The sequence below is a fragment of the Nicotiana tabacum genome, chromosome 11 (assembly GCF_000715075.1).
Source record: "Nicotiana tabacum cultivar K326 chromosome 11, ASM71507v2, whole genome shotgun sequence".
NCBI classification, from domain to species: Eukaryota; Viridiplantae; Streptophyta; class Magnoliopsida; order Solanales; family Solanaceae; genus Nicotiana; species Nicotiana tabacum.
Window position 1 is genome coordinate 91996714 of NC_134090.1, and position 26583 is coordinate 92023296.

The 26583-nt window shown below is 37.1% G+C and overlaps 1 protein-coding gene and 1 long non-coding RNA gene across 2 annotated transcripts; both read right to left on the reverse strand.

Annotated features, from left to right (window-relative positions):
- Positions 1–2169: 2169 nt before the first annotated feature.
- Positions 2170–5357, reverse strand: LOC107776335 (methylesterase 17-like). The gene is made up of 4 exons (XM_016596219.2): positions 4948–5357; positions 4635–4775; positions 2874–3017; positions 2170–2748 (listed from the first exon to the last, which is right to left on the reverse strand). The coding sequence occupies exons 1-4, from the start codon at positions 5218–5220 to the stop codon at positions 2467–2469; spliced, it is 840 nt and encodes a 279-aa protein (XP_016451705.1). The 5' UTR covers positions 5221–5357; the 3' UTR covers positions 2170–2466.
- Positions 5358–10303: 4946 nt separating this feature from the next.
- Positions 10304–13131, reverse strand: LOC142166317 (uncharacterized). Its single transcript, XR_012696647.1, has 3 exons — positions 12526–13131; positions 10665–10802; positions 10304–10558 (listed from the first exon to the last, which is right to left on the reverse strand). It is a non-coding gene; the product is annotated as an uncharacterized LOC142166317 (long non-coding RNA).
- Positions 13132–26583: the final 13452 nt, after the last annotated feature.

Here is a 26583-nt window from a genome sequence, read left to right on the forward strand (position 1 = left end):
GGGACTCGAGAGGCACATCCTCATCACCGGATAGAGGCCTCATAGCAACATCTTTGGGGAGACCCAAAAAAAGAAAACAGAACCAATAAGAATTTGACAACTCAAGGGGGAAATCATACATTATTGCATCAGAAAAGAAAACTTACCATGATTACGGGCCTTCCACCGACACTTCGACAATTCGCAACATGCGCGCTCGGAATATGGCCTCTGTGACACCAGGACCTTGACCCACTCTTTGAGTTCAAGAACTGTATTCAGCATCTGAGTCACAACTACATCACAAGAACACCGATAGGAAGGAAGGAAAGAGAAGAAACAATAAATAAGGTCTTTAAGTAGAAGTTATACTTACACTTCATATTCCATTTCTCGGGAAATGGCATATCCTCGGCAGGGATCAAGTTCGAGGTCCTCACTCGAACGAATCGGCCCATCCAGCCTCGGTCCCGATCCTCATCTATACTCGAGAACGGGGCCTTGGTAGCCCCGCGAGCAAGTTTGATTAACCCCCCTCGATATAATCGGGGATTGTATAGGCGTATAAGATGATCTAGGGTGAAAGCACATCCCTCGATTTTGTTTACGAAAAACCGAAGAAGAATAACTATCTTCCAGAAAGAGGGGTGAATCTGACCGTGGGTCACTTCATACCTTTTGCAGAAGGCAGTGATGATCGGGTCTAAGGGGCCCAACGTAAAGGGCTAAGTGTAAACACTTAAAATACCCTCCACGTGGGTAGTGATTGATTCCTCAGACGAGGGCACCACTATGTGTTTATCGGTCCAGTTACAATACTCTTTGACCTTCGGGAGGAGATCATCGGTGATAGTACATATATATCTCGAGACCGGCTCACATCGACCTGGCACCGAGGAAGTCTTTTCGATCTTGAAATCAGCACCGATCGGGCATCCTCATAGAACGAACTCTTCAGGGGGTGGCTCCGCGGTAGTCCCATCACTGGCGGGCCGTGATGAAGAGGCTTTTTCTTTCTGTGGAATAATTTTAGAAGTTTTCGCCATTTTATAACAGAGATGAAGAAAAGGAGAAGATTGCAAAAGGTTCAAGAAATCTGGGCACGAAAGTTGGAGAGTGAAGAGATTCTTAAAGAACAAGAGTAGAAAAAGCTTTTTTGAACATAAAGTTTGAATGAATGAGGGTTGAGGTATTTATAGTTTGCTAATGACGGTTAAAAACCAGTGGTGGCCGACCAACACTGACACACATTTAATGCCTTGGATACTGGACCGACGAGACATTTCAGTGACATGTTGTCGCTTACATCATGATCTATCAGAGCGAGGTTCGGAAATTCATATCGTTTATCGTCATCTTCTCTCCGAAAAATGAGGGGACTATTTGTATACGGTCGAAACCGGGTTCATCTATTGATTGAGCAGTCGGGGCTGAAACATGGCAGGTCAAAGCTCGAGCTCGGGTTATATCAAACCAAGGCGAAAAGTTAGATCGTCGAGCTCGTAAGAGACTGAGCAAGGTCGAGACCAAGCAAGATCGAGGGAAACTTACCAAGCCAAATAACAAAAAGCCGAAATATCTGCAATCAGTCGAGGATCATGGCAGAAATCTCGGCACGTATCAAGAAGAGGTCGATTAATAAGCAAATCATGAGATTTTTTACGTTATATAGAATTGTACCAAAAGTAGAACACCCCCAGTACATAAAGGAGGGTTCTGATCATGTGTAGGACACATTGTAACACACAAAAAGAAAGCAATATATTGATCACTTCTAGTTCTTATCATCTTGCTGTTAAGTTCTAACACTAGTTGAGACATTTCTTGGCTCGAGGGTGATCAAACTCAGAAGCTAAGGCTATTCAATTTTGTGGTTTGCATTTATTTTATTATCGTTAATTTCAATATTAATCTATCTTCTTAATTTGTATCAAATTATATCACGTATCCATAAAACTACGTATAAAATCAATTGTTATCCAATTTTAAGGGTAAACAGTAATATAATAACATTTTCCTACAGCAATATTGTAGTTTTACCCTTATCGGATAAAATAGGTCATTTACTATGTGTGTAGATTACAGAATCCATGCTTGCTATATTTTGTATTTAAAATGACCTGATATTGTCAATTTTTAACACTGACCATATATATAAGTTATATCATTAGGAATATAGTCTAAGACAAATTTAGTAGCTGAAATCACCTTTACACTATTATTTTGATACAGTTTGGTAACTAATGTTTGTGATTAGGTGAAAATGCAGTAAATAATACCCCTAGTACATTAAGCTTGAGCGCTTTCTTGGAATTTGACTTAACTACACAGGTTTAGCATTGTATATATCCCAGTAATAACCACATTGACACTTCAGAGTCGCCATATGCTGCAATATTTATTGTCTTTCAGTTGTTCAATTCTATACTTAGGGACTAGACAATAAATCCCACAGTATACTATGTACATGTTGGATATGAGACTATCTCAATCACTGCACCCAAATGAAGAAGCAGCCTTAATAATCAAGCCAAATAGCAGGAATGGAGCAGAAAAGAAAGGACTGTGATCACTTTCCAAAGTGTACACATTCTGTGGAGGCCATTTTTTGATCATAGCATCTTGTTGCTCTGGCTTCACAACTCGATCATACGCTGTTCTAATGTATATTCGAGGCACTTTCTCTACGTCTTCCCCTTCTTTAAATTGAGCACTTTTTAACGCTTGTATCGGTCCAGGACGCAATAACATAGCTGCTAATGTTGAATCCTACAATAACAACAATTACATCTCAATCCCAAACTAGTCCGGAAATTGTTGACTCCTAAAAATCGGGACAATCACTGGATAGGTGAAAGTATGAAATATTAATGTGAAAAGTTGTATATATATACCTCGAGTGGGCTCATCTGGTAAATGATTTTGCGTTGTAAACTTCTCTTAATGACTGCACTGCTTGGAGGTTGTTCGGGTCCTAATCCAAACCCCATATCATATACATCAATAGGTTCACCAAACTCTGATAAATCTGGGATGCCCTATTTATAACAAGATTTTAAGGCGTTAATCAATGCATATATATGACTTGTTAGGTGAAAATTAGGCCTTCGTAATTGCTACAACAAGACAAAAAATAAAAGCAACCTTCATCATTCAACGTCTTTAAGGTTTTGGGTGAGCTTATCTTAAGTAGTTTTTAAGCCAAAATACTTTTAAGCCATATATTAAGATTTCTAGCTTTTGGCTTTTGGCTTGTTTTTATCATTTTAGCTTTTAAGTCATAAGAAGGATTTGAAGATTTATCTCCTTTATCTTCTACGTGTGCAAATATTTATGGCTTTTATATATATGGAAATATCAACAACTACTTCCATCTCAAAAAGAAAGAAAAGAAATAATAAATGCAATTGGGGTGTTTACTAAGAATATAACAAATAAAAGAAGACTTTTGATACAAATGTATATGTAGTTGAACCTAAATACTAGGAGCTTCTAAAAACAAAAATCTATCATTATATTTGTATGGACCAAAAAATAGTGTTAAACAAATTGGGATAGATGAAGTAACTTTCGAGTAGATTCAACATTAATTCCTCAAAAGTGTTTAAAGAAATTTACATATTGAAAAACTGTATAAATTAGTTTATAAAATATCGAGGACATCGTTTGAAATAAATTATAGTAATTAAAGAACGATTGTCCAACAGAGAAGGCCTAACCAATTGTAGTATTCTCAAATAGGAAAGATGGAGTATTTTCCATCGTTGAAGGGCCTAACATTAGGAAGGCAAACATAGCAACTTATAGGGGTAAAAAGTTGAATGACTTTTATAGCTTCAAAATATGAAGAAAACATAGCGGCTGCCGGGGTCAGTTACTACTCCCTCCGTTCCAATTTACATTGAACACGGAGTTTAAGAAAAAATAAAAAATTTTGGAATTTATGGTCCTAAACAAGTCAAAAAAAAAATCTAGAATATTTATATGGTTACAAAAGCTTTTTAGAATTGAAAGTTTAAATTAAATTATTTCCAAATATAGAAAAGAATCTTTTTTTTTTAGAACGGACAAAAAAAAAATAACTTCTCAACGGAATGAGTATAAGATACCAGAGTTGCTATTTACCAATGTGTAAAGACAATCGTAGCTACCCTTAGCACGACGTCATCAATAATAGGACATCATCATGAATGCCACAGAAGCAGCTCAAAGAGCTCTTGCAGGCAGGAAAGGCCAACTCTTATAAGTTATAGCTAGAAGAAGAGAGAGTAATGCCACAGCAACCCCAAATTAAAGCCTAAATATGAGAGAGAGAAAAAGAAACAAATATACAAATAGACAATAAATTATAGTACGATAGCCTGCATCAAGGCATCAGGGATGACGCAACTTATACAACAAAAATATTTTGACTGCAACTGATCCCTATGCTCTCACTCTCTGCTTTGTTATTCACTCTTCACGACAATGGGTCTTCTAGCTCAGAAAATGACCCCACCTATCACCTATGAGTTAATTTTGCAGGTGACTTGATGCAAAAAATATTTTTTGCACTGTCGGAGTTAATTTTATAGATATATCATATATTGAGACGAGTTTAATGATATAGATATTGAGACACATGTACCATTTATGATCATCAAGGCTATACTTACATCTTTAACGTCTTGTTCAGTCACAAATCCAGTTCTTAACATGGTCGCTGCAACATACACTGCCAGCCTTACTTTCTTTGGGAATTTATGAGTTGCATCCGTGACGCTCAGTCCTCCAGCGCTGTGCCCTACCAGAATTACCTATGTTTACCACAGTACATATAAATCATCATGTCCTTCAGTCACTAGATACATATGCCACATAATTAAAGTATAGAAATATTCATGTAAGTAAGCAGTAAACTCTCACTATATATACAATAAGTCTTGCTTTACATTTCTACGAGAGGTTGTTTAAGGGCGGAGCACGGACCTGTTCATTTTCAGGCAAAGATGACAAGAATTCTATGAGAGGCTCATTGTAATCATCGAAGGAAAGAACAGTTGTGGGATCAGCAGGATGAATTCCAGCACCTTTAAGGTCAAGACATGTCACTTTATAGCAGGAAATCTCCATAAGAGACTTGATTTTGTACCAACACCAGCCTCCACTAATTCCATGTACTAAAACAAAGTGAATTTGTGATAACTCGTCTTTTTCTTGCAATTTCATCTTCTCTGTTTCTACAAAGTACTCTTCTCCCATCTCCGATTTGACGAAGATCTAAGGTTGTTTAGGCTATATATAGTACTTAGCCTCTCCTTGTTACTCTAATTTCAAAGTGGAGGAAGATTCCAACTTATAGTTGGGACATTGTTTTGCTCTTTGTCAACATATAGTTGGGATAGTCTGCAACGTCATGATATAATACATTACACTTGTAACAGTCGCCGGTTGTACGACTATTATTAGTATTAGATAATTTTAAGGTTGGAGGAAGATGACCCTCTAATATTTTATAATTTAATTTGTTTTGTTTGACATTATAAAGTTAAGTTAAAAATCAAAATGCTATGGTGTGAAATTTATACAATACTTTTCTAATAGAGAAATTGTCATCAAGATGTTATCTAAAATAAAATGAATAGGCACTTGAGATTATGGAAGAGTGGAGTTTGTTTTTTCATCGGATGCACCCAAAGGGACGAAGAGTGGAATTTGTTGCTTAAATAAATATGATGTATCCAAGGTTTATTGATAAAAAAAAATTTGAGATTATGTTGCTAAAATTTGGAACGAAAAGAAACAACGTCAAAGGACAGACGCCTTCGGTAATGGAGATTTGTCAGTTTATTTAGTATCGAGAATTTGGGGCATGTTTTGCTTCTTGTTTCAACTAATTCATTTTCATAAATCAGGTTTGTCGGCCTTATGACATTGATTTGTTTATTCCCTAAGCTCTGATTTTGAGGATTTGGTTTATCGATTATGATCATATTGCAACCCATACACATGCTAATTTGTGCTTTTTTTTTTAAATACTAGTTGATGATTAAAACAATTACTAATTAACGAGAAGGCAGCAAGCTGTTTCCCCCTAACCTAAAAAATAAGTGCAGGCATTATACGAAATTTGGTTTACGTATCAATGATTAGATTAGAAGCCATGAGGTCCATGCCTTTTAGGTACTCAATCTTGTATGATAATTTTTCTTCTCTTTTTTTTTTTTTTTTTTTTAATTTGTCTTAACAAGATCAAAACTTTTATTTTATTTGAAAACTATATGATTTTAATATTTTAATCCTATCTTTACTGTCATGGCTTTCAGATTCAGGCAACAAATATCATATGAATATTTATTAATTAAGAGAAAACAATCGACATATGAAATTCTTATCATCTCTCGTTTTATTGTAATTTGGAGTAATTGTTGCGGTCAAAACGCGCGCAAATATAAAATGGTGAGCAGAGTATTGTTCTCGCTATGAACTATGATTAACTATAAACTAGATTAGACTAAATCAATTAATCTATTCACGCGATTTTTTTAAAGTATGATTATTAACCATAACTAATCTAGTATCGCAAACTAAGAAATTAGGAAACAAATTGACAAGCTTAGAGACTAATTAAATGGGAGAAAATATATCAGAACTATGGGTTAGCTAACAATCCCGTTCAGTTTTCTGCTTAAATTGTCTAATTGATTTATGTGGTTTATTGATTGATAATGTTAATATTACTCATAGCATTTTCTCGAAGTACAATCCACCTATTCAAGCTAACCTAACACCTATATTTTTATGAAATTAGGATTAACAAAAACGCACTAATAATTCCTATATAATAACCAAGTAAAGCGATTAGGTATAAGTCTATCCTAACCGCAAATCCATTCCCGTGGCTCTGGTTCTAGATCTTGTTCTACTCAATCCTATATGCAATCTAAAATTATTAATTTCGAGTTCAATCCTAGATTCATAGATAGTATTCAATTGGTGATCAAACAATCAAATAGGTAAGTGCAGAATTGAATAAATAAATCAATATGATAAAATAATAAAAACAATTCAAGCTTTCAAACTACAATATTCATGTAACATCCCACAATGCTAGAACTAATCAACTATGAAATTAAAGAAAAAGAAGAAAAACTAGTTGGAAGCCTCCTCCAAGCGTGGGTTGCATTATTTACCCCAACAGTAGCTCGACCCCCCCCCCCCATTCCCCCCCCTCCCCCAAAAAAAAATATGTTAGATATCATCTAATTAGATTTAAAAAGCTTTTATATGAGTTGGGATCGTGTAGGACCGAAATAACTTTGTCCTAGCCGAAATAAGAAAATCCTGCAATGCAAGGTCCAAGCAAGTGCTAAGCGCTAGGCAAGTGCTGGAACCACTGAAGTTGTTGCCAGGTAATTTCTTCTTCCTTTACATTTTTTCATATTTCAATCATTGCGTCATAACGATCTTAATCAATGGCCCACTGTATTGTCATACTATTTTAGTCTATCTAGATAAATTTCCATGAGCAATTCACAACGAGCTCTCACTACTTTAGTAAAAAAAAAATCTCCGCTTGCTTAGTGTATTTTGTTCTACCTCTTGTCCTTTTTGTTTCTAATTGCCTTCGATTGACTCCTACATATAACGACACCAAAATTTAGCTCAATTTGTTACAACATACATGAAACTACATAAAATTTGAGTAAAATATTAGGCGACATGCATATTGATAAGTTTTGTGCCTTTGTATTTTGATAAATTAACAAACTTCATATGAGAATCAGATAGAAAACCTGATATAAAGCCTCAAAGTGCTCGAAATAACAAGTCACATGTTTGGCACAAGTTCCAATGATATTAGCCAAAGGAACAGTAGAGGGAACAAATGTCTATCAGTTCCTCCATCTACAGTACAAGTCAACTTCTTACAGTTGTCAAAGCTGTTGCATTGTTGCACTGCACACGCAACTGTGCAATAGTCATTTTTTGAAGCATGGTGTGTACCCGATACTTGCTTACATCATCCCAGATCTCACTTATATTACCAACATGATGCAAGGGATTATACACACTTGTAAATCCTAAATTATTAATTCTCTCTCAAGTGTGCACCTGTCTCCATTCACTCAAAGGCTTGAAGAACAAAGTAGCAACAGAACAAAGGATTGGATCTCAGTACTGAGTTCATCTTGTGTCCTTAGTTTTGTTGTATCTGTGTTAATGCTATTCACTTGTAATTCCTACTCAGCTTGGTTAGAAGAATCTCATAGGATATTTTTGTAAACCATAAACCTTGTGTTCGTGTTTGACTAGAGTTAGTCAAAGTTGTGAGCTTTGTAGAGTTATTACAAAAAGGCTTGCAATAGAGTTATTGTAAGTAGGTGAGAGATTAAGAGTTTAATTCCTAGGTTACAATAGGTTGTAATCTAAAGTGGGTCGGTTAGTGAACTCGAAATCCTATGAGTGTAGGTCGTGGGTTTTAATCCCGTGAGCTGAGAATTTTCCACGTAAAATACTGCTATATTATTTACTTACTATTGCATGTGTGTGTGTTTTGCGGGAACTACTAGAGAACCAGGTTCTTTATACAGTTTGGTGGATTCTTTGGCATTAGAGCAGGTTCTTTCTACCTAGAAAGGATTCACATATCTGCTCCACCAAACTTTGAAGAAGGTTAATTAACCTACAAACCACCAAGATTCAATGGTCAATACTACGGCTGATGGAAAACAAGAATGTATGATTTTATCATGGTTGAAGATTCAAAGCTTTATGATGTCATTTGTGATGGACCCTTCATCCCTATGAAGTCCATTGGCGAGGAAGAAGTGACAGTCCTAAAGAAAATGAAGGAATACAACGATGCAGATCGCAAAACTATAGAGAAAAACATCCGAGCAAAGAAGATCCTCGTCTGTGATATTGGACAAGACGATTACAATAGAATCTCAACTTGTCAATCTGCCGAGGGGATATAGGAGGCTCTCCAAACCACATGTGAAGGGACAACTCAAGTCAAGCAGTCAAAGATCGACATGATCACTACTGAGTACAAAATCTTCAAGATGAAGGATGATGATTCCATTCAGGACATGCATACTCTCTTCACTTCCATCATCAATGAGCTCTATTCTCTAGGAGAGATCATTCCAAGGAACAAACTAGTTAGAAAAATACTCAGTATATTACCTAGTTCTTGGGAGAGCAAAGTCAATGCTATTATAGAGGCAAAAGATCTACAAAAGTTGACGATTAATGAACTCATTGGAAATCTGAAAACATATGAAATGAAAAGGAAAAAGGACCATAAAAGAAGAGAACCCAAAAAGAAAAATAACCTGATTCTCAAAGTAGATAACAGTGACTCAAGTGATGATGATGTTGATATGGCCTATTTGACACGGAGGTTTCAAAAATGGTTCGCAAAAATGGAGGTATCCCAAAAAAGGGAAGCTCTAGCAAAATAAAAGGTTATGATTGTTGTCACAAATGCGAGAAGTCAGGACATTTCATCAAAGATTGTCCTCTCCAAAAGCAGGACCATTAAAAGCACAACACAGATAAGACGACCAAGAGGAGCCTAGTTCCAGACAGGTCTGACAGGAAATTCAAGAGAAAAGATGTCATTGACAATGTTGTGAAACAAGCTCTTGCTACATAGGGAGATTCCTCTAGTGAATTTGAGGGTGATGATGAACAAGGCGATACTTCCATGATGGCCGTTGAAAGAAAAGCAGCTGAATTATGATTCCATCATTGCCCCGATGGCAAAATCTGATGAGGATGAAGATGATGATGACAATAAGGTAAACTTTCTAGACGTTCAATGAAATTTGAAGTATTACTCTAAAAAGAAGCTTGCATCTTTAGCTAATATCTTGATTGATGCTTACCATAACCTTATCAATGATAAAAATGCTTTAATTGAGAAATTATGAGAGGTAGATCATGAGAGAGATGATTTACTAGTCGTAGTTATTGATTTAAAATAAAGGCGTAATACATACGAAGACACCTAAAGTTGGCACGATCTTTCACTTAGACACTTAAACTAGACCTCTTTCCAATTAGACACGTTTCCTAGGCAATTCTCATACCAATAAGACATGTTTTTTGCTGGCTTATTAATTAACCAAGCGCGTGTTCTGCAATCTCCGTTTACGTGGCAAAAGTAACCATTATAAATCGTGTCCACCTCACTGTCCACCTCAGCTATATAGTGTTATTTCCACTAAAATACAAATAACTAGCCCTAAACAAACATCTAAACATATTACCAACCCACCCCTCCCCTCCGTCATCTTCCCCAACGACCCCCGCCCCCCTTCCTTTCCATCTTCATCTGCAAACAAAGTTGGCTCCCCTTCTCCTTGAACTTGAACCACCCCAAAAGACCCTTCTTCTCCATCCCTAAAATACCATCCAGTGCCCATCCACAAACGACCACTACATCTCCACCTCTTTCCGCCGCTCAAACCTAACACACACAACACCAGCGCCTGAATCTCTCCGCTGGCAGACCCCAGCAGCCGCACTGTCTTCTTCAGCCTCATTGTCGCCATCCCCGCCACCAGAGCTCGCTGCAAACCACCACTCTCTGCTGCCCAGAAACAGCCACACACACATGCATAAATAGTGAATAGACAAAGAAAGAGTGACGAGAAGGAAAGGAGCTAGGTTTAGAAAGAAAAATTTCTGTTTACCTTCTTCATTATCCAGATTTCTTGACATAGTTAATTTCAGTTCTGGCAGCTGGGTTAGGCTTCTTCTTCTTCACTTTATCCTTTTTGTTTTCTTCCAATCACAAATACTCACCTTTTCGTTTTCGGCTGAATTTGAATCTGGTATGGGATTCGAAAGAAGAATAGCGATTTGAGTCGGAGAAGATGACGGAAAATGGAGGAGGCAATGGTGGAAATGGTGGTGGACATAAAGAAGAAGAAGGAAATAAAAAAAACAAAAACAAAATCTGTTTTTTGGGCTTTTCACGCGCCCATATTGGGTGAAACTCACTTTATGTGCCAACTCAGCAAGAAGTGTTTATTTGGAACAGAGTTCATGTAACGTATGTGCTCAATAGGAACTCTCTTAAGTTCAGGTGTCTAAATGAAAGATCGTGCCAACTTTAAGTGTCTCCGTATGTATTACGCTTAAAATAAACCATTGAGGATTTAAAGAATGAAAAGGATGTTCTAATTGAGAAAATTGAAAAGGTAAAACATGAGAGAGATAACTGTCACACCTCCTTTTTACCTACACCCCGGAAGGGTATAAGGAAGTTTTTTCCAATTTAAAGTGACAATCGAAAAGGGATTATTTATTTATTGAAAATTAGAGTCACCACTTGGGATAATTTATGGTGTCCCAAGTCACCAGTTTAAATCCCAAATCGAGAAAAAGATTGACTCTGTATTACAGTCCGTGAACACAGAAATCCGGGTAAGAAATTCTGTTAACCCGGGAGAAGGTGGTAGGCATTCCCGGATTCCGTGGTTCTAGCACGGTCGCTCAACTGTTATAATTGGCCTATCATCTGATTTTAATATATGTTTTAACCTATGGTGCAATTTTAAACTTTATAGCCGCTTTTATTTAAATATTTTTTAGAGAGATTCAACGTCATCTAAAACACATCTTGAACCATGTCACATAAATGCACCCGCGGTCCACGACACATTTTATCTAACGTTGTTGAGATTTGAGTTTGGGTCACATAAATGTGCACCCGAGTTTAAGGAAATTAATTACGCGCCTAAAGCAACTACGCGCTTTCAAGTTTGCAATTTTGCGAGGGCCATGGTAATTTTGCTAAATGGCGCGCTTCAATTTCTAAGGATAAAACAAAATTAATTAAAATGAGGGCCATGCAATTGAGATTTTTGTTCGGCACGGCACACCTCGATTTTATTAAAAGGAAAAGCATTTAACTACGGATGTTCATATTTAAGACCAATTTGAAATTAGGTATAACAACTACGCCACGAGAACCGTACCCGTAGTTGTGATGATTTAATTACGTGCCTATAGATTCGCCTATCCACGTATGATCGGCTTAAGCATGCTACTAGCGGGGTCAAAGAAACGGAAAAAAAAACTAAACAAAATATTCGTTGTTTGGATATCCAAATTCTTTTCGTTTAAAGTGATTCCCCACACCCAAAACTATGTCCAACATAAAAATGAATTTCGGACTGGTACAGTATAGGCCAAATCAATCAAATTACATTTATGTTCAAATTTGGTTTACAAGGTAGCCGCATACTGGAATTTACTTCCTTTCACTGATGCCTCGAAGTTCATAAATAAATTGAAATAACACATTCTGATAATTATGACCCTATTCCTAACAAATAAATAAAATGATACATTAGCACCCACAAATATTTGACACAGAATTTCACAAAGAGTAATTAAATAACATGAACAACTGATTTCCTTAATCTAAGCAACATAACCTTCTTAAGAACGAAAGAGCAAACACAAAGTGCAAGCAAATATTAACGGTTAAACATGGACAACCACACGAGTTGGAAATCAACGAATGAACAAGAGTTAGAATTGGACCTTTAATTGAGCTTTTCTTATTAAAAATATCCTATAACCGATACACCCAAGAGATGTGGACGGCGAAAAGAGGATTCCGGCAATTGAAATCTGATCGGAAAACAAGCACAGCAACAGAAACTTCGGCAGGAACTACAACGGCGCGACCAAAACCTCCAATCGGCAACGAACTCAATCAACCTCGAACAAACTCCATTTTTGGAACAAGAATCTGGAATTAAATTAATTTTGCAGAAGTGAAACAAGGCTTAAATCAAAAAACCTTGACGAAATTTGTTCAGCGCCGAGCTCCGGTTTTTGTGAAATGGAGCGAACAGGAGAGGATGGATGCTGGTGTTTGGAATCACGGTCACGGGCCAGCCGGTGATAAAATCCGGCGGCGACGATGGTATTGGAGAAGAGAAGGTGTTTAGACAGCTTCTAGTCTCTCAAAAGTTGAGAATTCTTCAATTCAGTAAGGGGGAATGCTACTGTTCTTCTCAAAATAAGGATGGAGATTTCCTTTTTCTTTTTGGGAGATCGGTTTTCCTTCTTGGGAATTGGGGGTCCGTTCTTTGCTTAAGGGTCTCCTCTGTTTTGAGTTATGCGGCTCATCCGTTCTAGGTTAGGGGTCCTAGGTATTTATAGGGTTTTTTAGGTTAAGGGGTATGGGCCTAGGAATTATGGGCTTGGGAATTATGGGCTAGGTCCAAAATTAGGCCTAAAAATGGGTAGCTCGAGCCCATGTTTTATTCTTTTCTCGGTGAACAAGACTAAAATACTACTTTATTTATTAATTAATTTTACTTAAATAAAATAACTATTAAAATAAGACTGACCATTAAAATAAACTATTTTTTTGGGTATTTTTCAAGATTAAAAATGACTACAAAATATTAATAGAATTATTTTTGTAATTTTCATTTTTGTTGTAATAAAATAAAGTAAAAGAGTAAAAAAAGAGTTGAAATAGCTATATTAGGCCCAAATTAAATATTTACGTGCTAAAATATGAAAAATCTTGGGGAGGGTCAAAAATCACATGTCTACAGCTGTCCCTCTTTGACTGGAAACGCGAAGAGTTTTCGGATAAAGAACGACTAGATAGGTTTTTTTTGTCCCGACCCTTTCTTAAGGAGACCAAAACTAAGAGAAAAGGGGAATGTGACCAAGCCCTGGTATCTGAGCTACCTACATATCCTTGGCTATAAAGGAATCAGGCCACATGTAGTTCAGAGGTGAGTAAGATGATGGAGTACCGAGGTTGAGAGCCGAATGAGGTGCCGTTGAGGTTCCGGTCTGCGGTCCCGTTATTACATCAAAATCAAAAATAAAAAAGACTAACTAAGCCTATCAGCTACGAGTTACAAGATTCATATCTATAAGTCTTTTGAAGCTTGATCTTGAGTCTTGAATGGTTCTTCATGCAGACTTTAGATTTGAACCTCGACGCTTGTTAGCTGCAGGTGCTAGCTCGTTCTTCTTTAGCTTTTTCGATCAAGATCGGACATGCAGTGCTTGTGACCTCAGTCAGGTCTTGAGCAATCCGCCTCTTGTTTCAGCTTCTGCATTTTGGATTCACTCCCTTTTTCCCTTTTTTCTTTTCTTATTTTTTTGTTTTGTTTGTTTTTTTTTCTTTTTTTAATTCTGGACTGAGATTACTTCCATTGATCATCTTGTCTGTTGACTCGCCTTCTTGCCGCGAGCTTCTGCTACTTCTAACTTGAACTATTTTCCTTTGAGACTTGAATTGCTTTCCCTTGAAACTCAAATTGTTTCCCTTGTTCTCTAGGTGGGCGCCTGATTGCTGAAACTTGAACTGTCTTCCTTTGAAACTTACAACTGCTTTTCCTCGAAACTTGAACTATTTTCCTTGATCTCTAGGTGGGCGCCTGATTGCTGAAACTTTCTGTGTTCCCTTGTTTTCCATGTGGGTGCCTGCTATCAAAACCAACAAAACAAATGAAATTTTTCTGCCCCAGTTTGCACTAGGAAGATTTGTGAGTTGTTAGCAATATTGTAAACCACTTATACTATTGATGCAATAATGAGTAAACTAAAGACTATACTAGGATGTACGTCTCCTAAAAGTGATTGAGCTTGCGAAAAACTATAAACTAAGCTTGACTAAAGTAAAAACTAACCCTATTCTCCAGGCGGGGCCCCCTGATTTCAGGAAAACTAAACATTGATAATCTTAAGAAAACTAAAAAAATGACCCCCTTTTTCAAATTTAGACTTCCTCTTCTTTTTTTAAAATTATTATCCTAGGAGAAAATTCATCGGACTAGGTTTTCTATCTTAGGAGAAAGATTTATCAGACTAAGATTTCTATCCTAGGAGAAAATTCATCAGACTAGGTCTCTTTTCTTATCTTAGGAGAAAGATTCATTAGACTAAGATTTTGATCTTAGGAGAAAGTTCATCAGACTAGGTCTTCTATCTTAGGAGAAAGATTCATCAGACTAAGATTCTGATCCTAGGAGAAAAGTCATTAGACTAGGTCTTCTAATTTGTTATCTTAGGAGAAAGATTCATTAGACTAAGATTTATATCCTAGGAGAAACATTAGACTAGGTTTTCTATCGTAGGAGAAAGATTCATCAGACTAAGATTTTGATCCTAGGAGAAAAGTCATCAGACTAGGTCTTCTAATTTGTTATCTTAGGAGAAAGATTCGTCAGACTAAGATTTATATCCTAAGAGAAAATTCATCAGACTAGGTTTTCTATCTTAGGAGAAAGATTCATCAGACTAAGATTTATATTGGGAGGAAAATCCATTAGACTAGGACTTTTTATCCTAGGAGAAAAAAATGTGAAGATCAATGACAAGATTTTATGCACAATAGCAAGACAAATAAGGGCAAAGATTTGAGAAACTTCCCTTTGTCGGCTCTTATCGTCTTTTCTTTTTCTTCTCTCTTTTTTTTCTTTTTCATTTTTTTCTCTCTTTTTGAATCACTTTCCTTGCACTGCTTTGTTCCTGTTTCATACAAAGAAAAATTTGTCAGCTTTGAAAATGGTGGTCGGTTTGTGGCCTTGAGTCTTGGGCAGTTTGGCTTCTGCTCAATCAGCTTGAGTCGGCTTCAAGAGACTTTTGCTCTGCATCAACCCTAATTGTTTCACACCCGGTACCGTTGTATTTCTGGCTCAATCAGTAGTATCCCAACTGGAGATCTTTTCTTAGATGACCTTTTCTGATATCTTGAATGACTTCCTGCTTTTGAGCAATTTTTCTGTCAGAGAGAATCACAAGTTATCTTTGCTTACGCCAAATAGGCTAACAAGAGTCTTTTGGGGAGCCTTTGCATGAATCCTCAAGGCACGTTGAAAGTAACAACCAAGTGTACTGGCCAAATTTACTTTGTGCAACTGAAAAGCTGGTAGCAGATTTTGAAATCTTTTCTTGCTTGTTTTGACAAAGACTAACTCAGAGGGAAGGACACAATGCTATAAAAAACAATATTAACAAGAAATGCCCCCTGTCGGAAGGACAGAAGGAAGAGTTTTCTCTTCTTCTTTTTTCAATAACTAGCCTTAATGGCCATGAAATGCATTTTGGACTCAACGACTTGATCTATCAAACTAATCCAATCTTCCCTTTTTCCATTCTTATGAGCTTTGAAGTCGGGCTTGTTCGTGCCAATTCTTTGCATCAGCTTCGCGACTCACTTTCGACTAGTGGTGCCCCGAGGGGTTTTCACCAACAAGTCTCTCTCATTTATTCATCTCTGCTTATCGTCGTCTTACAGTGCCCGTGAGGGTTTTCACTAATAAGACTCTCTCATTTTTCTTTTCTTTTTCTTTCCCTTTTTGTGAGAAACTCTACGGTGTTCTTCGTCATGTGACAACCGTTGCTCATTGCATGCTTCTCTCGGCATTCTTGAAGGCATATCGAGAGGTCTTTATTTGGAATGATTTTGGATAGGGTTGGAAAGAAAGGACGTCATGAAGGCTCAAAATAAACTCAAAGTAAAGGGGGTTGTGGGCTTACAACTCTTGGAATTGACTCTTTCAAAAGTGAAATAAAATCTTTGCCCCAGTTTCAGATACTGGGGATTTTTGGAATTTTTGTTTCTTTTTTTTTCTTTTTGTTTTCAAAACAAGTTGCCCCAGCTTCTATTTTTTTTAAGGGCATGGACCTTTGACAAATCTTTTCTTCTTTTTTTTCACTTGAACTTTCTAAGAATTGCCCCAGTTTGTACTCTTGGACATGGATTTTTTTCTTTTTTTTTCATGTTTTTTACTCTTAACTCTAAACTTGATTCCAAAAGAGGTTGGTCAAAGAAAATAACACAGATTCAAAAGGGGTAACAAAGGGTATAAAGTGTTTGGACAGTAGAAAAAGGGTCTCCCAGCTTCGAGAACGCCAATTATAGTATTATTTTCGCGATCACATCATTGATGAACATGCCTGACTTCTTGGGTCTTTTTCAGTGTAAAGCTGTATGAGCAATACTTTCCTCGTTGTGAATGACCCTTGTCAATTTGGGTGACTTTTCTTGGATTTTGTCTTGATGTAGAAGATGCATTTCTCCACTAACTAATCTATTTCAATATATCTGGAATACACCTTCTATTGAAAACATTTTCTATCTCTTAGTGCTAAACAAACTTCAGCCCATCCGATTATCCTTAAGCCCGATTTTCTCAAATGATTCAAAAGGTGAATTTTACTCGACCTTAGTTCCAAAGTACTTCAACTCTTTATTCATCCTTAAAATTGTTTTTTTTCTTTTGTTATCCAATTCCAGATTAAATCAGTTTCTAAGATCTGGCCAAAATTTCCACATGCATGTCATGTCATTAGAACTAGCGATAAAAGAACTAGAAATAGAATGACACAAAAGGACAAACTGTATTTTATTGAATAAGGATGGAAGGGTTTGACAACTAAACAAGCAACCTAAAATCCGAGTACAACCCTAAAATAACCCGGCTAATGAAAATAGCAACAGAACAGACAGACAAGACTCATACAAACAGAATGGAGGGACAGAAGGGTTTAACTCAATAAAACAAATAAAATCTGGATCACAACCCTTGAATAACCTAGATAATAGAAAAAAATCAAAACAAGCTACCAAGATTCCTTTCTATTGAGGAGGGAATGACTTTTCAATTGCTAGGCTTGATATTTAGCCGCAAATTTGCTCATCAGAATCACAATGGCCTTCTCCAATTTCAAAATCATTAACTTCAGTTAACAAGTTCCCTAGAGGATTCTCATACTCCATGTCACCAGGCATCATCCCCAAAAAGTGTACATCATTATGTGCAGGTAAATGATTCTGCACAATATTTTGGGTGTCACTGTCTTGGATCACAATCCGTTTTTCCTGGATCATCCTTTTTATTTCTCTTTTCAAATCCTGACAGCTTTCAACATTGTGCCCCTGGGCATTGGAATGGTATTCACACCTTTTAGAAGGGTCAAAGCTTCTTTCACGGGGGTCCACATGATTTGGAAGAATAGGTGCAATCATGTCATACTACTTTAATTTCTCAAACAAGCTTGCATAGGACTCTCCTATTGGTGTAAAATTGTCTTTCAGCCTTTGTTCCCTTCTATACCCCTGTCTTGGATGTGGGTTATAGGGCATTTGAAAATTTTGTGGAGGCTGGTGGAGATTTTGCGGTGCTGGTGCTCGCCTTCTGGGGTGTCTTGGTGGCCGGGCAACATACTGAGGTGCAACAACAGAGTATTGAGGGTTCTGAGGGGGATAGCAATGCTCATAGGAGTCATGGGAAACCTGATGAGGCTGCGCATACCTTCGAGGTGTTTTCATGGGACCTCTTCTCGAACCTGTTGTCATCATGATTTCTTCATCCTTCTCATTCGTGCCACTGAAATTATCAGATTCAACCTGGACAGCCTGAGTTGCGGCTTTAAGAACTGCTTGACTTATAATTTTGCCTGTCTTAAGACCATTCTCTACCATTTCTCCCATTTTGATTGCTTCCGAGAAGGATTTGCCCACTGCAGACATCATGTTTTGAAAATAATCTGGCTCTTGAGCGTGAAGGAAGACAGTGATTAGCTTGTGGTCGTCCATATGTGGCTTAACTCTAGCTGCTTGCTCTCTCCATTTAATGACATATTCCCTGAAACTTTCAGTTAGTTTCTTCTTCAAGTTTGAAAGGGAATTGCGGTCTGGGGCAATGTCAATGTTGTATTGGAACTGTTTGACAAAGGCCTGTTCCATGTCATCCCAGACATACCAGCGAGACGTGTCTTGATCCAGAAACCATTCGGAGGCTACTCCCGTAAGGCTTTCCCCAAAATAAGCCATCAACAATTCTTCATTTCTTCTCACATCTCTCAGTTGATTGCAATACATTTTCAGGTGGGCTATGAGATCTCCATGTCCATCATACTTTTCAAATTTGGGATTCTTGAAACCATGCGGCAAGTGGACATCGGGGAACATACATAGATCTTTGAAGGCAACACTCTTTTGACCTGCCAACCCTTGCATGTTTTTCAACCGTTGTTCTAAGCTTTTAACTCTTTGGGTCATTTATTCCTGTACCATCTTTCGGACAGGCTTCTAAATGTTTGCAGGAAGATCAAACGAGTACGAGTGGTACTGCTCTTGCTATGTAGCAAATTGTGACTCATGACGAGGCTGTCCTTGACCACTGGCCCATGCTTGACACATTTCGGTCATTTGCTGTTTCAGTATTCTATTTTTCTCAAACACAGTAGACTCTTGTTGAACCCTCTGACCCTAAGTCTCTTGAGCACTTGTAACAGCTTCGATGTCAATTATCATTTTTCCTTGGATCTTGTGTTTTCAGCTTACCACAAACCGACCACCTCAACTTTCTTCACAATTCAAAGCAAAACATGTTAGAATGGACTCAGTCGGTCCTTATTATTATCAATATTTTCATTTCTTCATTTTTTTCATTTCTTTATTATGGTGATAGAACCTGATGTGGGTTGCCTACGTATCATGTGGGAACATGAATCTGATCTTGCGTAGTTCGGGAAGATCATGAATAAAGTAAATAAACTAACTTTTTTTGAATTTTTTTATTTTATTTTTCGAAAGAAAGACTTATAAAGAAGAAAGGGAACATTTTTGGATTTTGATTTTTCTTCAGCATTTTTGCAAAGAAAGACTTCTAAAGAAGAAAGATTTTTTTTTTGATTTTTTTTTGGAATTTCGAAAGAAAAACTTCTAAAGAAGAAAGAAAATATTTTTAGAATTTTATTTTGAATTTATGAAAGAAATGCTTCTAAAAAAGGAAAATATTTTTGAATTTTGAAAGAAGAATGAAAATATTTTTGGATTTTTGGAAGAAATTAAAAGAAAATATTTTTATATATTTTTTTAAAACATAAATTAGGGTCTAAAAGAAAGGCTTTCTAAAGAAGCAAGTAATGGAAAATAGTTTTGGATTTTTTAAAAATTGGGGTCTCAAAAAAAGACTTTTCTAGAGAGGAAGTAAAGGAAAATATTTTTGAATTTTTTTTGAAAATATGGGCAGGAACCGATGAGGTTTGCCTACGTATCTCACATCCGGTGAGAATCAGACCCGCGTAGTTCGCCTGTTTTGATGGAACAGAAAAATATGACTTATTTTGAAATGACTTTTCTCTTTTTTTTAAAAAAAAAAATTCGGCAGAGTTTCAGGATAATTCAAATACTTGCCTCTCACTCTTTTTTTTTTTAATTTTATTTGTTTTCTCTTTTTTTTTCTCCTTTCCCTATTCTAGAAGCCAGTCAACATGCAAGCCGAAACAAATGAATATGCAAGTAGAACGTAAGATGCATCAGGATGGTCTTTTCATTTTGGGTACACCTGTCCTAGATAGACTCAACCCCTGTGTTGAGTCTCCAAAGTCAAATGCACATGATGCAAACAAACGTTCTAGGTTTAAAACCTGGGCATATTGTCCTAGACCTGGCTTACCCGAGCGGACAACTCGAACCGAGGGGGGCAGCGTACCAGTAACCAAAAGATCATCCGACTTTGCAACTTGTCCGAACCTCGTTCTATTTGAGATATGACACTAACAGAAAGAAGTCACACCAGCGTGCACTCCTCAGAAGAGAGAAGAGAGGGGTTTCGTAGCAGTTTATATACAATTCAAATAATATCAAAGCGGTAAAAAGCAACATTTAGCATATTATGCCCAAACATGTAATAAAATCAGATAATAAATATAGCCAAATATAACAATTATTCTAAGCTCGAATTCTTGAAACCTGAACCAGAGATTCTGGGTTCTTATCCCCAGCAGAGTCGCCAGAGCTATCACACCTCCTTTTTACCTACACCCCGAAAGGGTATAAGAGAGTTTTTTCCAATTTAAAGTGACAATCGAAATGAGATTATTTATTTATTGAAAATCAGAGTTGCCACTTGAGATAATTTATGGTATCCCAAGTCACCGGTTAAAATCCCGAATCGAGAAAAAGATTGACTCTGTATTACAGTCCGCGAATACAGAAATCCGGATAAGAAATTCTGTTAACCCGGGAGAAGGTGTTAGGCATTCCCAGATTTCGTGGTTCTAGCACGATCGCTCAACTGTTATAATTGGCCTATCATCTGATTTTAATACATGTTTTAACCTATGGTGCAATTTTAAACTTTATATCCTCTTTTATTTAAATATTTTTTAGAGAGATTCAACGTCATCTAAAACACATCTTGAACCATGTCACATAAATGTACTCGCGGTCCACAACACATTTTATCTAACGTTGTTGAGATTTGGATTTGGGTCACATAAATGCGCACCAGAGTTTAAGGAAATTAATTACGCGCCTAAAGCAACTACGCACTTTCAAGTTTGCAATTTTGCGAGGGCCATGATAATTTTACTAAATGGCGCGCTTCGATTTCTAAGGATAAAACAAAATTAATTAAAACGAGGGCCATGCAATTGAGTTTTTTGTTCGGCACGGCACACCTCGATTTTATTAAAGGGAAAAACATTTAACTACGGATGTTCATATTTAAGACAAATTTGAAATTAGGTATTACAACTACACCACGGGAACCATACCCGCAGTTGTGATAATTTAATTACGTGCCTAGAGATTTGCCTATCCATGTGTGGTCGGCTTAAGCATGCTACTAGCGGGGTCAAATAAATGGAAAAAAAACTAAACAAAATATTCATTTTTTTGGAAGTCCAAATTCTTTTCGTTCAAAGTGATTCCCCATACCCAAAACTATGTCCAACATAAAAATGAATTTCGGACTAGTACAGTATAGGCCAAAACAATCAAATTACATTTATGTTCAAATTTGGTTTGCAAGGTAGCCGCATACTGGAATTTACTTCCTTTCACTGATGCCTCGAAAGTTCATAAATAAATTGAAATAACACATTCTGACAATTATGACCCTATTCCTAACAAATAAATAAAATGATACATTAGCACCCACAAATATTTGACACAGAATTTTACAAAGAGCAATTAAATAACATGAACAACTGATTTCCTTAATCTAAGCAACATAACCTTCTTAAGAACGCAAGAGCAAACACAAAGTGCAAACAAATATTTTCGGTTAAACATGGACAACCACACGAGTTGGAAATTAACGAAGGAACAAGAGTTAGAATTGGACCTTTAATTGAGCTTTTCTAATTGAAAATATCATATAACCGGTAAACCCAAGAGATGTGGACGGTGAAAATAAGATTTTGGCAATTGAAATTCGATCGGAAAACAAGCACAGCAACAAAAACTTTGGCAGGAACCACAAATGGCACGACCAAAACCTCCAATCGGCGACGAACTCAATCAACCTCGAACAAACTCCATTTTTGGAACAAGAATCTAGAATTAAATTAATTTTGCAGAAGTGAAACAAGGCTTAAATCAAAAAAACCTTGACATAATTTGTTCAACGCCGTGCTCCGGTTTCTGTGAAATGGAGCGAACAGGAGATGATGGATGCTGGTGTTTGGAATCACGCTCGCCGGCCAGCCGGTGATGAAATCCGGCGGCGACGATGGTATTGGAGAAGAGGAGGTGTGGACAGCTTCTAGTCTCTCAAAAGTTGAGAATTCTTCAATTCAGTAAGGGCTATTGTTCTTCTCAAAATAAGGATGGAGATTTCCTTTTTCTTTTTGGGAGATTGGCTTTCCTTCTTGGGAATTGGGGGTCCGTTCTTTGCTTAAAGGTCTCCTCTGTTTTGTGTTATGCAGCTCATCCGTTCTAGGTTACGAGTCCTAGGTATTTGTAGGATTTTTTAGGTTAAGGGGTATGAGCCTAGGAATTATGGGCTAGGTCCAAAATTAGGCCTAAAAATGGGTAGCTCGAGCCCCTGTTTTATTCTTTTCTCGGTGAACAAGACTAAAATACTACTTTATTTATTAATTAATTTTACTTAAATAAAATAACTATTAAAATAAGACTGACCGTTAAAATAAACTATTTTTTGGGGTATTTTTCAAGATTAAAAATGACTACAAAATATTAATAGAACTATTTTTGTAATTTTCATTTTTCTTATAATAAAATAAATTAAAAGAGTAAAAAATGAGTTGAAATAGCTATATTAGGCCCAAATTAAATATTTACGTGCTAAAATATGAAAAATCTTGGGGAGGGTCAAAAATCACATGTCTACAATAACTTCATTGTAGTTGTTGTGGATCTAGAGGAAACAGTAGAGGAATTAAAAAGGGAAAATACTTCTGTAAAAGCTTTAATAGAAAATTGTATGAACTCTTCAAAAAGAAAGGAAGTGGCGAGTGAGGCACACATTAATCTTGAAAATAAACTCAAATAGGTAAAATTGAGTATGTATGCTGAACTTAAAAGAAATAGACAACTTCAGGAAGATCTAAGCAGGGTTAAAAATGATCTAGATAAATCTCTGAAATGGACATGGTCCTCTGACACAATTACTTCCATGTACAAAAGTAATGGGGGGAACATGGAGGGAATTAGGTTAAAAAAAGGAAAAGGCTTAGCAAGTATGTTATTGTTCCTGATAACTAGCTTTGTACTCATTGTGGTAACATTGGTCATTTAAAGGATTCATGTAAGGCTAGATTTCAATCCCAATAGAAAAATAAAGTTTTTGTTCAAAATTATCTACTACTAGGGAACCTAGTCCCTACATTAAAAAACGGGTAATGCTTGCTTGGACAAGAAGAAGTTTAATTTACCCTTTACCTCACTACAAGGGTCCCAAGCTTGTTTGGGTTCCTAAGTCTAATCTTTAATTTCCTTATGCAAGGAGCAGTGAAAGGAAACAACCAAAGATGGTATATGGATAACGGCTGCTCTAAACACATAATTGGAAGTATTGATGATTTCTTTTTACTCAAAGTCCTGCAAGGTGGGAGTGTATCCTCTAGAAATGGCAAAAAAGAATACATTCTGGAGTTAGAAAAATGGGGAAGACACTCACTCACTCAATTGATAATGTGTATTATGTGAATGACATAAAATACAACCTACTGAGTGTCTCTAAAATCTGTGACAAAGGAAACAAAGTGAAATTCTTATCAAACTCTTGCACTGTCACTAATCTTGTGACTGGTGAAGTGGTTCTGGTGGCGAAAAGATTAAAAAACATCTATGTTGCTGACTTTGAGTCTCTAAACAGTGGGGATCTTATATGTTTTAGTGTTGTTGATAATGATGTTGAATTGTGGTATAGAAGAATGGGACATGCAAGCTTCTCCTTATTGAAGAAGCTAGTCAAGAAGGACCTGGCTCGTGGGCTACCAAAATCAAAGTTCAAGTATCACAAAGTGTGTGATGCATGTGTGAAAGGAAAGCAAGTCAGGTCCTCCTTCAAGCCAAAGAAGGATGCAAGCACTTCAAGGCCACTAGATCTTCTCCATATAAATCTGTGTGGACCTATGATGATGCCCAACAGAGGAGGAAAGAAGTACATAAGAAGTACATGGACCTTATTCCTCAAAACCAAGGATAAAATATTTCCAGCCTTTGTAAAGCAAATTCAAGTGAAGATGAGTCATAATGTTATGACATAAGATCTATTTATGGTATCGAGTTTGACGATGCAAAATTTGACGAATTCTGTGCTAAAAATGGTATAAATCATAATTTTTCAGCTCCCAAAACACACCAACAAAATGGTGTTATGGAGAGGGAAAATAGGGCTCTTGAAGACATGGCAAGAATGATGCTAATCGATAGTGGTGTACCAAAGAGCTTTTGGGCTGAGACGGTGAACACTACCTGCTATTTGATAAATAGGTGAATGATCTAGTCCCTCCTAAACAAGACCTCGTATGAATTGTTAAACGAGAGAAAACCCAGGCTGACTTACCTGAGAACATTCGGTTGTAAATATTTTGTTCTCAGTAATGGTAAGGAAGCACTGGGAAAGTTTGATGCCAAAAGTGATGAAGGGATCTTTCTTAGATATACTTCACAAAGAAAAACATACAAAGCCTACAACAAAAAGACTCAATGTGTAGAAGAAAGCGTACATGTAATCTTTGATGAATCACACCACTTAAGTGGGAATGATTCACATGATAAGAATGATCAAGATGGAGAGCATTCAAAGGTTCCTGGAGAAGTAATTGATATGGCAAACGGGAAGGGAGAACTGATGAGTCAGGATAAAGAGTCTAATGAAAAAGATACATGGTAGCCTTAGCCTTAGGATAAAGAGTCTAATAAAGAGTCTAATGCAGATGGAGACAGAGCTTAGTCTCGGAAGGCAGAATGGTAGCCTTATGCAATGCAGAGAATGCAGATGGAGGTAGAGCTTAACCTCGGAAGGCGGAATGGTAGCCTTATGCAATATAGAGAATGCAGATGGAGACAGAGCTTAGTCTCGGAAGGCAGAATGGTAGCCTTATGTAATGCAGGGAATGCAGATGGAGACAGAGCTTAGTCTCGGAAGGTAGAATGGTAGCCTTATGTAGGAAGTAAAATGGAAAATGGCAATAGAGTTTTCTTAGCTGATAGCGGATTGCGATATTACGACTGCTGGGGATACTATATCTGCTGGGGACACTGTGTGCGGATAGCAGCTGTGAGTAAGTGCAACGGTTCTGAGAGTAGTATTTTCGAGTAATGTGAGTCTTGTGAGTGTATAGTATATTTGATGATTTTGCAACTCAAGTGCCTGCATCCAAAGAAAATCATGAGTTTTGTAAAGGGGGGAGGTTAGTTCGTATTCCCGCTGGCTCTGCTTGACTTGATCGGCTCTGTTCTGGTGATACGGTGCGTATTTTGGGGTAGTATTGCTAAACAAAGCAACTTTGGTAACAGACATGTATGATTTAGTAAAAAAATATAACATAAATACATAATCGAGAATAGTTTTCCTTAGATGAACCTATGACTGCGACGTAGTTCAAGACATTACACCTTCTCTTGCTCCGGAATTTTGAGGGACCTCCTCAAAATTCTGCCCCAGTTTACTGGGCTGCTTCTGATGGCTGTTAATGATAAATGGCTGGAATGAGCTTTGGAATTTTGAGGGTCCTCCTCAAAATTCTGCCCCAATTTCCAATTGCGGGGGAAATGAAAAATTTATTGCATTGTGACCGAACCCATAGGGCTGCCTACGTATCCCCTCTTAAACGGGAATCAGGTCAGGCGTAGTTCAAATTACATCATAAAGGAAAGCATAAAATTACACATAGTATCGCTTGACTGCATCTGAATTGATTGGGTTCGGCCAAACTTCTCCGTCCATTTCTGCAAGTATGAGGGCTCCTCCTGTTGGAACCCGGTGGATCATGTATGGATCCTTCCAGTTGGGAGAGAATTTCCCTTTGGCTTCATCTTGATGCGGAAAATTTTTCTTTAACACCAGCTGCCCCGGTGTGAATTGTTTTGGCTTGACTCTTTTGTTGAAGACTCTGGACATTCTGTTCTAATAGAGTTGACCATGACAAATTGCATTCATTCTCTTCCCGTCTATAAGGACTATTTGCTTATAATGACTTTTCACCCACTCTACGTTGTCGAGCTCAGCTTCTTGTAAGATCCTTAGGGAAAGAATTTCTACCTCAGCGGGAATGACTACCTCTGTACCGTAAACCAGCATATAGGGGGTTGCTCCGGTTGATGTGCGGACTGTGGTGCGATATCCCAATAAA